Source organism: Cyprinus carpio, chromosome A12 (assembly GCF_018340385.1).
Source record: "Cyprinus carpio isolate SPL01 chromosome A12, ASM1834038v1, whole genome shotgun sequence".
Taxonomy (NCBI): Eukaryota; Metazoa; Chordata; class Actinopteri; order Cypriniformes; family Cyprinidae; genus Cyprinus; species Cyprinus carpio.
In genome coordinates this window covers 1,858,261-1,870,480 of record NC_056583.1, presented here as the reverse complement: position 1 = coordinate 1,870,480, position 12,220 = coordinate 1,858,261, and the positions used below count along the sequence as shown (strand labels likewise).

The window sequence follows — 12,220 nt, the reverse complement described above, 5'->3', positions numbered from 1 at the left end:
ACAATCCATTTAAGTCTAATTAATTAAAATACAATTCTCATTTCTGCTCCGTGCCTTCTGTCATCTGATTGATAGATTAGACTTTTAGTGAAATCTTAAAAGTAAAGATAAGAATAACTTTTATATTGTAAGTAATATTTCAAGATTAACACTGATTTTTGAGTCTCGAATATGATCTTTCAAGGAACATTTTTTGTTCCTCTCTCCATCATCATTGCATTGCATTATAGGTTTTGTTCACTAAGCATTTAAATCTCATCTTACTAAGACATTCTCGGAGATATTGACTGATATTCATGTCATTTTATGTATTTTATCTGCTGTAGTGTTATGAAGATCTCACTGATTTACACTGCGAGCTCTCAGAAGTTCATCTGTTGCACTATATTATACGGTATCATTTATATTTGCTTTTATATTTTGTCTAAAAGTTCACTTTGAATCTTTTTATGAGCAGATGTACACTATATACTCACACTGTAGGGATGTACTCGCCAGGGAAGGCATTGGTGGTGTAGCTGATCAGCAGACAGGTTTTACCCACCGCCCTGAGGAAACACACACCGGACAGCTTAGCTAGGTATTTCTGAGATGCATTACTGTGCATTTAAAAAAAATAATAATAATGGTGAAAAGAGCACCAAGTCATATAACATTAAATGATGAACAAGGTTGCATCAAGTGAAAGTAGTTAGTGCTGCTAGTGTGCTCTTTATGTGGGTGCTAGTATGTCAGATAGTGACAGACCCTGTCCCAGATTCACACTCGCCTGAGGGCAACACACACACACACAGAGAGAGAGAGAGAGCTCCATTACTAATGAAACGCGCACTGAGAGAGCGCTAGCCGCTGAGAATCGTTCTTTTGAGTCGGTTGAAGGACTCGTTTACGAATCGATTCTCGATTCGCCACCTGACTGATTCGTTGAACCGAGCTGTTTTCGTTAAAAGGAACACAGACATGAAAATTAAACATATGTGATCTATGATAATGATGTCGATTTTATAAAGGTAGCCTATATTATCAGTCTGCTCATATGTGGAAAATCCACAAATGGGCATTGAATAAACTCCCGTGTACTAATTAATTCTAAGATAAAAATAGGTCACTACCTTAACACATCAACGGAAATGACAAATTAAAACTGTTGTGAAGCCTTAAATAGTTTTTTTTTTTTTGTATTTGTTTAGTGCACAAAATGTGGTAATTTCTTACCAAGACGCCGATTTAACATTTTTTCTTCTTCTTCTTCTTCTTTTGAATTGTCTTTTTTTATTTGATCTGATATAACTGATATCTTAAATGTGTTCGCAATGACGCCGTGACATAAAATAATCGCGAATCATGTTGCTGAATCGGTTCAGATTCGCAGCACTCGACAGCAGGGGAAACTCTCGCTCACGTGCACGCGCTCCACACACTTCTCGTGCACACTCGCGCGCGTGAGAGGGAGTGGTAACCATAGCGTTTCTGCTTCAGGCTTTTGCCATTCAGCATGGGTCACCCTATTAAACCCACTCTCTGATACAGTGAACAAAAACGGCACATTTCTGTTCAAAGCCCGCTCAATAAACAATGCATACTGACAAGCCGCACCTGCGTTTCAATTCAAAATAATACACGGCAAGAAACAATTATTAATGTCTCACGCTGTAATGCGTCCATTACAATAGCCATACAGATTCCGATGATATTTTAGTTTTGCAAGCATTCTGCATACATGCAGGGTCTAATATAGAATATAACGCTGAATAATAAAATGCAAATGCCAGAACTAGGAATGAATGAATTGCAATGCCCAACACGGGGTTTCCAAGGATGCTCCTCTCCATCAAAAAACACTACTTACCCGTCGCCGACAACCACGCATTTAATAGCTTGCATTTGTGGAGAGGCCGGTTGCTTCGCTTAACAGGAGTAAATGTGTTTTATTATGCCACAGCACCCACTTAACCCGAGAAATGATGATAGATATCTGCAAAAACACGGTCTCTGCCCTCTTTGCAGCAGCGGTTTTGACAGCGAACCTCACCGAGACTCTCCGGAAAAACCCGAAGAAATTTAAAGGGACAGGAGCCCACACATCGTCGAGTCACTGTCTACGTACAGTAGCTACTCAATACTGCGGAATATGTCCTATTTACTATAAAAAAAAATTTTTATATAGTAAGTGTAACAGTTGGAGTTGTTAGACACTAAATGTTATATAAAAAAGGTAGGCTAGATGTTTGTCACGTGACCTTACCTCACTTATGGAAATATTCTTTATAGTACAGTGTGTTTTATAAGTGTCAGAGGATTAGGAATAAAAATAGTTCACCCCAAAAAAATTAAAATTTACTCTTCCCTCAGGCCATCCAAGGTGCAGATATTTTATTTTTATTTTTTTTCCACGGCACCCATTCACTGCAGAGGAACCGTTGGTGAGCAAGTGATGTAATGCTACATTTTTCCAAATCTGATGAAGAATCAGACTCTTCTAGATATTGGGTGGCCTGAGGATAAGAAAAGTAAAAAAAGATTTGTACAAGCTAACGTAAAGAATGATATTTACTCCATTACATACAAACAGCTCACAGTTTTGTAAAAAAAAAAAAAAAAAAACTTTTTTATTTAATAGCCAACACACATTACAAAACTGGAAGAACTCCGACAGTAGAAATCATCTTAAAATATACAATTTGTAAGTGCCGTACTATAAGAGCGTTGATGGACAATTTGGCACAATGGGGATTTTAAAAAGACACATTTTTGAAAGAGCTCCAACATCTTAAATAAAAGTGAATATTCATTAAAAAAGAGAAATTTCAAATTTTTGGAAAAAAGTTTTCTGATTATTCACCAAGGCAAACTCCTTTTCCGAACCAAATATATATACACTTAAAAGTATTTTAGTATATATATATATATATATATATATATATATATATATATATTTTAATTCATGAAAACATGTCACTCAAATATGTAAAAGCATTGTAAAAACTTGCAATATGCAGTAGATGTATTGTGCATAGTTGCAAATCACCCTGATGGAAAGTGTATAACAGAACTGTGGGAAAATCACAGAAGTCTTGGGATAAGAGTTCACTTTTTGGGGCTGAAGTGAGCGAGAGGAGAGCCCTGGACGTATGTGAGAATGGCGTTCTGGAGGAAGCTGGCTCTCTGGGCCTCGTCCTCACGTATGCGCTGGATCTCTCCTTCTCTAATGCGCAGCCGCTCGAGCAGAGACGAGATCTCACTCTCTTTGTCCAGAAGGGCCTCTCTGTGGGCGGTACTGAGAACTGATCCAAAACACAAACACAATGAGCCATCAGCCTGCAACAGGCATCAGCTTACATAACACACACACATGAACGGAACAAAAACAAGTCTTGCATTTAGCCCTCGCAAAAAAGTGAAATGAGTTGCATGAATAATTCCTGACGTTATTGTTTTATATGACCAAACTCAAAAACACAAAGACTCATAATGCATATGTACCCTTCATCTCTCTCTCCAGAGCGGCGATCTTCTCTTTAAGGCCGCTCTGTGCCGTTCTCTCAGCCTGCAGGTGGCCGATCTGCTCCTGTAGCTCCACTCGCACTCGGGTCACTTCTGCCACCTTCTCCTGCTCTTTCCCTGCGAGGTCCTGCCATTCAGACACAACAAGAGCTCATTCACATTTATTCACTTAAAATCAGGTTTTATTTTTGCAAACTAAAACCATTAAAACATTTGCATTATATGAAATATTTATTACTGAAAACTTGTTGAGATAATAATCAAGGAATAAAAATGACTTTTTTTTCTTCAGCATGCAATATTTATGTTTCAGTCTGTAATGGCTTGGGATTCCTCCAACATCATAACCAAACGCTGATTAAAAAATATTTCATAAATTAACACCATAATAAACAACAATATTTACCTACATACATTTTTTATTTTTACTAAAAACATTTTTAATGGTGACACTATCATAACATCATCTATGTTCATAACGTTAGGAAATTTAATGGTAAGATTAATAAAAATGAATCAAAATAAATCCTAGTGAAGTGGTTCTCAACTAAAGGACTTCAGAAAACGTCCACATTTCTGCAAGATGACTTCAAAGGTTTTAAACTTAGATAAAACATGCATTAAAATAAGCTAAAACAACTATTTGAACAATAAATATATGGACACAGGACACTACTTTTGTAAATAAAATAAAACTAGTTGTGGACAGCGGGGGACCTTGGAGTCAAAAAGGTTGGTTTATTATAATGAACTAAAACCCCAAAAATGTTTTCACACAACATTACACATTTTCATTTAGTTTAACTTGATGAACTAAAATAACTAAAACTGAAATGAATGAAAACTACAGACATATAGACATACTATATATACTGTGTATATATATATATATATATATAGATATATATATATATATATATATATATATATACTAATAAAAAAATGACAAAAACACACAATAAAATGACTAAATCAAAACTGTTCTAGGAAAACTATACTAGTATCTCCACGACTGACAGTGACTGCATCTGGATCCTGTACCTGCTGTAACTCGTCTATCCTGCGGCGGAGCGTGTCCATCTCGATGCTTTGCTGACCCACTTTAGCATGCAGCTCAGCGATGGTTTGTTTCTGATGGGTGCAGTGGTTCTGCGATTCATCCCGAGACTGACGAACCGCCCGCAGTTTCTCCTCCAGGCTGGTCAGGTGCTGCTGCTGCAGAGGGAACGAGCAGAGGATCTTGTGGCTTTGATGAACAATACTGCAGGTACTAATGTAGCAACCGTTCACAAAGTATGGCGTACCTCCTCCAGGCGCACCTGTGCACGCACTTTCCCAAGCTCCTCCTCAGCCTGAGCTCTCTCCGTCACCAGAGACGCTTTCACTCTGCTCAGCTCCTGCACGCAAGAGTGCAAACGTGATTCTTCATTCTGTCAGTCTTCTTTATGTAACATTAAGAACAATGACTTTCCAAAACCAACAATAATTCGAAAGAAAACAAAGCTGAGGTTAGTTTTCAAATGTAATGAATAATTCACCCAAAAATGTCATTCCAAACCTGATTTTTTCTTTCTTTTTTTTTTTTTACACAAAAGTCAAATTTAATAAGTGACAAGGACATGAAACCATACAATGAACTATAAAAATGTCTATGTATATATTCCAAGTATTTGGATTTCGAAAAATAAAATAAAAATAATAATAATAATAACTTTTTACGGTTATTAACTAGAACAAAAACATTTTTGTTTATAAAAAAAAATTAACTTAAATAAAATTTAATATTTTAATTATATATATATTAAATATACTTCATTTCAGCTAATTGCAAAAAAACATTCTCATTTTCAGTTAGTACATAAAAACTGATAAAAAATTTTTTTTTTTTAAATTATTTTTTTATTTTTATTTTTATTTTTTTTTTATATAAAAACTATTGACATGAAAAATTAAATAATAATAATGACAAAAAAATGCAACAAAATGACTAAAGATTTAACTAAAATTTAAAAACATTCAAAATATGAAAAAAAAAAAAAAACTAGTTATCTCAATGATACTAAAATAACTGCAAAATGGGTTTGGAACAACATGAGCCACTTTTAGTGTTCAAATGTAATATTTCTTGAATCTTGAGGTTAGTTTTGAGTACTTCTTCTAACTGGATCCGCTGTCCTTCGAGTTTGAGGATGCGCTCTTGAAGCGCTCTCTCACTCTCCTCCTGGTGTCTTGTCAGATGATCCACCTGGAGCCAAAGGACAATGAACTTTCAGCAACAGCAACTAAGAATTTAAGCAAAACTCTTTGTGAGTTTAACATCTTCACCTCCTTCTGTCGTAATCCGTCCATGTCTTCAAGTGCCTGCTTGGATCTTCTCTTCTCCATTTCCAGCCTTTCTAATAGACTCAAGAAAACGTTTCAAACTTTAAAATACACTCTAAAAGCAGAGGATTTCGCCATATAGGCGAGTTGGAAGTGATGAGCACCTTCAGTTTGGGCGAGACGCAGCTTTAGCTCAGCAGTGGTGTTTGTGAGTTCCTGCTTCAGCTCAAAGATCTGATCCTGTTGTGTTTTACATCTGCGTTCGGTCTCCTCCAGCTGTGAGGGTTAAACACACCGGGTAAATCTCACACACCTAAGATGCTCATTATATGAAGTGCTTCGCCTCTGTACCTTGTTCCTAAGCTGGAGGTTCTTCTCTGACACGCTGTTCACCTCCTTCAAAAGCTTGGCTTCCTTCAGAGCGCTATCCTACAAACCAGAAACATGACAAATCAGGTACTATGAAGTAGAAGCTAGTTTAAAGAACAGGTGTTATGTGGGAATCATATACATTACTGTTCAAAATACAGTAAAATCAGAAATATTATGAAATATTGTATACAACTGTTTTCTATGTTTTAAAATGTAATTTATTTCTGTGATGTGCAGCTGTATTTTCAGCATCATTCCTCCAGTCTTCAGTGTCATGTGATCTTCAGAAATCATGAAAATCTGCTGATTTGCTGCTCGAGAAACATGTCCAATTATTATCAATGTTGAAAACAGTTCGTATTTTTGTGGAAACCGTGATGCATTTTATTTTTTTTCATATTCTTTGATGAATAGAAAGATAAAAACAATAGCGTTTATTTAAAATAGAAATCTCTGTAACATTATAAATGTCTTTATACTGTGACTTTTAATCCATTTAATGCATCCTTGATGAATTAAACTACTTATTTCTTAAAAAAAAAAAAGGGACTGACCCCATATTTTTTAATGGTAGTTAATATGTATAACAAAAATATGCAATAATCACTTCTATTGATAATTAATAATAACCAATCATCTTATATTAATTATATTTTAGTTTTGAATTAAAATGCACTTTTTTTCTCCTTTTTAAATAATGCATTCGATCAGAGGATTATATCTCATATTTAATCAGTAAATACCTCCTGCTCTTTCTGGATCTCTCTGGACTGTCTGTCTCTGAGCTCGGCTTTCTCCAGTTTAACACGCGTCAGCAGCTCACCGAGATCATGAGCCTTCTGCTCCGACAGAGCGAGAGCCGCCTCCGTCATCTGCAGTCTGAAGAGCAAAACAAACACACTTACCTTCGCAAAATATGTTGCGGTGATTTTAGCCATGGCAGTTTTAAAGGCTGCTTACTTGGCTGTGAGAGAATTCACAGATGACTTCTGCTCGCTCAGCACTTCCTGTAGCTGCCCCAGACGTATGGATGAATTTCTACAAGAAATACAACACCTGTTATACATCTATTATCACTGTTTACTCACCGAGCACGGGGTGAATGGATTATTTTATGGGGTGTATATCGGTTCAGATTTAGAGTGATGCTCACCTGCTGCTTCTTCCCATCTCGTCTTTCTGTCTATCAATGGTCTCCATTAGACTAAGAAACTTCAGGTCACATGTAGAGAAAGGAGGTTAGTCGTCAATCCATCCACAGTTTACCCGAATAATCCCAGTCCTCCTCACCTGTCGGCTTTTCTCCTCCTTTAGGAGCTGGATCTCTTTGCTGAGCACTTGAGTCCTGCTCCGGCTCTCTCTCAGTGTGGACTGTCTGTCTGCATTGTGATTCATGGACTGTTCTGGGGAGATTTGAATTTGCTTAATCAAGGAAAGGCTTTGTGTTTAACGTGTGTGTAACAGCTGATGCGGAGCCTCACCGATGGCTCTGAGCGTGTCGCTGGGAATGTTGTTTCCAGCCATCTCTAGTTTGTTCAGTGTGCGGTTCTGCTGCATTGCCTCCAGGATAGATCGACCGCCCAGCAGCCCGATGTTGTTCCATCTGAGATCTGCACTCAAAATGAAACATTTCCAGACGATGATTATTGTAGAGCTTCACTGGAAAAAATAATGCATTGTCCAAGACTTCTTTAAATGTAATCGTTTTCTATAATCTTTTAGGATGCATTAAATGAATTTAAAGTGACAGTACACACATTTATAATGTTACAAAATATTTCTATTTCAAATAAACGCTGTTTATTTCACATTTATATAAATCAAAAAAATCCGGAAATAAAATGTATCAAGGTTTTTACAAAAATATGAAGCAGTGCAGCTGTTTTCAACATTGATAATAATCAGAAATGTTTCAGCAAATCATCATATTAGAATGATTTCTGAAGATCATGTGACACTGAAGACTGGAGTAATGATGCTCAAAATACAGCTTTGATCAAAGAAATAAATTACATTTCAACAGACATTCACAGAGAAAACAGTTATTTGAAATTATAATAATATTTCACAATTTATACTGTATTTTTTGATTAAATAAATGCAGCCTTGGTGAGCAGAAGAGACTAAAAAAAAAAAAAATATATATATATATATATATATATATAATATATATATATATATATATATATATATATATATAATATATATATATATATATATATATATATATATATATATATATATATATATGCGCCTTATATGAGCCATCAATAGGGTCTTTCTCTATCAGTTATTGATATTTCTAAGTTAGATAGATGTGCTAACAAACATAAGAAAGGTATTAAATATATTTAAATGACTGCACAGCTTTATTAACATTGACATACGTGGAGACAGTGAGTTCAGTAAGTTGAGTAATTCACAAATACTTCATAAATATTGCACACAACACAGTCGCAATCGCACAGTGCAGGGAATGAGATTCAGAGAAAAAGCGTCTGGCGTTTTGCTAAATATTGACCTCACATCAGCCTAAAAATAACTGGGACAACAGCACAACAACACAGTCCTTGCTGACAGACAACGAGTGTGGAATTTGTTCCTTTACTCACCCAGCTCTTGCAGAGTGGAGTTCCTCTTCAGTGCAATGCAGAGCTCCGCCGCCCCCTGGTGGTTGATTTGATTATTGCGCAGGTCAAGCTGAGCGAGAGAGGTGTTGGAGGCCAGACCTTCACAAAATACACCAAATCCTTCCTCCCACATTCCCAGAGCATTCCACTCCAGCACAAGTCTCCAAGACAAACACAAACAATAGGTTAACATTTGCAATATTTTCTTGATAGTTTTTACTTTCCATCAGAACTGTTTGGCTATTAAATGTGGCATAGAGGCTCATCTGAAGTGTCAAACACAGACTGTTTAATGCTGCTCAGAGGTGGAATGAATGCATTTACACAAATTACTTCACTTTAAATACTACATAATTACACAGAATTTTGAGCAGGCACAGAGCAGCCTTAACTATTGAAACTATAACTATGAAACTGTTATGCTATGAAGTGGTTATTTTGGTTACTGAATTTGGTTTCCCTAAATAGTGACATTCCTGGTCACAAATGATTGCACAAATTATTATTTTTTGCCATTTCTTGGTATTCCAAATAAAAAATGTCACTGTAATTTTTTATAAACATGTAAAAACTTCCCATTTGATGTCATGAAAACCTCTTATTTTCCACAGAGGTGAAATGTGTTGCAAAATGCACTTTATTGTGATTTAAAGTGTTATATAATATACAAACGGCAAAGAAACATTCACATATTGTGATTAAATCATTGAGACACAGTTTAGATGTGTTCACTATTACTCTTTTTATGTGGAGGAAAATAGGAATGATAATATTTCCAACAAACAGAACAATTATAGGCTGGAAACTAATCTTAAAATCAGTCACCTGCGCAGCATCTTGTTCCTCACCAACAACTGTCCCAAAGCCTCGGCTCCTGTTCCTCTCATGTTGTTCCCCTGAAAAGAAATGACATTTTTAGGAACTGTATTACAGATTGAGTGAAAATAGAAGTCAAAATAAGTATATTTTATTATATGTAACTTAAATTTACCTTCAGATCCAAAACTTTCACTGTGGTGTTGGAGCAAAGCCCGTTTAGTAGCAGCTTGACGCCTGTAGATAGCAGGAACAGTGTGAGTGGTTTTGAGTGGCAGCTACACAACTACTGTAATAAAATAGTAATAACTTAATTGGCTCAAGCAAACATCAATATGATAATTATGCCCTCGTCTAAAAGATTCAATCGCTCAAAACTGGGCAAGAAAGTCCAGGTCATATTTCACATGAAACCAAAGTTGTTAGATATTACTTTTGCATTATATTTAATAAGTACATTCATGAATTTCATATATTGTAAGATTTCCAATTAATTGCATTCATTTATTAAGCATTTCATTTTTACATTACATAAAATCCTTTCTTATGAAAATGTCACAATGCTAAAAGGATCCTACAAACCAACTTTTTGTGTATGCAGTATTTACTTATTTTGTGTTTGCAGTATTTTCATGTTTATTTCTGTTTTGTGATATTATTTTCATGGCAATTATGCACATTTTACCAATAAATTCAAATTTCTGTAATGCATAAAAAAAAAAAAAAAAAAACTAAAAGATTTATTTGACCATGTGAATATATCAAACATAACGTAATTTTTACAACTGCCATAACATTTATTTTAGGAAAATAATGTCACAATGCATGCATTTTTTTTTGTTTCTTCAATATTCAATTTCTTTGGATTTGCAGAATTGTTCTGAGAGTTTCATTTTCATATTTAGTTTACACAGTGACATTATGTTCATGTTAATTATGCACACTTTGCCCATCGATTCACATGTGCATGGTGCAAAAATTGTAAACAATTTATTAATCGCGTTAATATTTGTTGCACTTCCCGAAATGTAGCAATTTCCATAAAATCGCGTCTTCTATAATTAATAATGTCACAATGCAAAAATGGTCCAACAAACCCGCTCACCTTTTTGTATATTTTAATTCTTTGGATTTGCTAGCTTTTTCTGTGAGTTTCATGTTTATTTTGCACAGTGACATTATTTTCATGACAATTAAGCATAATAAATGTTAATTTCTGTAATGCAAAATATTGAAAGTGATTGATTAATAGCGTTTATATTTGTTGTACTGCCCTGTAGTTTAACTTATTTATTTTTTGTAGGTCTTGTATAACAGTAATTTTTGAAAATAATGTTGCAATGCAAAAATGGTCCTACAGACTGACATTTTTGTTAATGCAGTGCATTTTTGTTTCTTGTTTCCTCGCCCACCTTCCTCACTGAGCATGCAGTCGCTGAGGAGGACCTCTGTGAAGACGGCGTCGCTCTGCAGGACTCTTCCCAGCACGCTGCAGGTGTCCACAGTGATGCTCTGTCCCCTCAGGTCCAGTCTACAGCTGCCCGTCACTGTTCTCGCGTCGTGCAGCTGAGCCAGCACTGATTCCTGAGCATCTATTCCTCCCTCCTTACACAGCCTCAGGTACGACCTCCTGAAGTCCTCCATGACCGCCTGCAGCTCCGTCACCTCTCACTGGGCTGCACAGGACAGAAAACATTCAACAGACAGGAAGACAACGTGGTTTGAAATGCCAAGTGTACAGAAAGAATGAGTGGAATTACAATCTGCTCACATTTGCATTTAAAACGGGCTCTGCCTTGTTAGGATTCATCAGAAATCCACATTTCGCTGTTTCTTTCACATTGAGTTTTTAAATGCATGACATGAATATGGCTAAAAACAAAAAAAATTAAATAAAAAATAACAAAAGTACTGCAGAGTAGTGGAATATTTACTACTACTCCCAAAATACATGATTGTGAAACAAAAGTGGAAATAAATTGTAACAGTGCATTTCCTTTTTGGTCAGAAGTTAAAAAAATAAATAAAACTTAAAGCAGATAAACGCTGTTCGCCTTCAATCGAGTCTAGAATAGACTACGACTTGTATTTAATACTTTAACTTGCGTGCAAAACTCGGTTATTATTAAACGAAGAGACAACTAATGACAACTTACCTTTCTTTCTGCAGTTAAAATTCATGACTTTATCCAGGGTTGTGACAGCAGATGTTGTTCAGCCTTTTATCTTCACTGTTGTTTTGTTTGACAGTTTAAAGTATCCAGGAAGTGAAACGACTTCCGGTTTGAAACAGCGGAATTGTGGGATATGTAGTTTTAGACGAGTCCACTATTGCGCTAAATACATTGCTCTGACAAGAGACAAGGCAACTTGGCAAGATTTCCGTGTATCACAACGTGAGAAAATATAAGCTATATTACAAGTGTATACATTTAACTTTGTTTGACAAAGTAAACGCTTGTTTGTTTTTCAGATGTGGCTGTATGTAGTTGTATATCCCGGTTGTTAAACACAATTTAGGCCTATTGCAGAATTTTTTTATTATTTTGTTTAGGTATTTGTCAGTCTAATTATAC

At 35.6% G+C, this 12,220-nt stretch overlaps 2 protein-coding genes across 2 annotated transcripts in view; both read right to left on the bottom strand.

The window, feature by feature from the left end:
- rac3b (Rac family small GTPase 3b) overlaps positions 1–2,045 on the bottom strand; it is a 9,829-nt gene extending 7,784 nt beyond the window's left edge. Inside the window, exons 1-2 of the mRNA XM_042767102.1 lie at positions 1,850–2,045; positions 477–548 (exon numbers count right to left, since the gene is read on the bottom strand). Coding sequence (XP_042623036.1) covers positions 477–548; positions 1,850–1,884 — 107 coding nt within the window. The 5' untranslated portion in view covers positions 1,885–2,045. The remainder of the gene's footprint in view (positions 1–476; positions 549–1,849) is intronic.
- Positions 2,046–2,586: 541 nt separating this feature from the next.
- On the bottom strand, positions 2,587–11,957 carry lrrc45 (leucine rich repeat containing 45). The gene is made up of 18 exons (XM_042767101.1): positions 11,801–11,957; positions 11,057–11,320; positions 9,820–9,881; positions 9,654–9,724; positions 8,811–8,989; positions 7,680–7,808; positions 7,489–7,601; positions 7,352–7,410; positions 7,159–7,236; positions 6,942–7,077; positions 6,178–6,255; positions 5,991–6,102; positions 5,830–5,900; positions 5,657–5,749; positions 4,809–4,901; positions 4,546–4,719; positions 3,484–3,631; positions 2,587–3,284 (listed from the first exon to the last, which is right to left on the bottom strand). Exons 2-18 carry the CDS (start codon positions 11,286–11,288, stop codon positions 3,088–3,090), a joined length of 2,025 nt encoding a protein of 674 aa, XP_042623035.1. The 5' UTR covers positions 11,289–11,320; positions 11,801–11,957; the 3' UTR covers positions 2,587–3,087.
- Between the last annotated feature and the right edge of the window lie 263 nt (positions 11,958–12,220).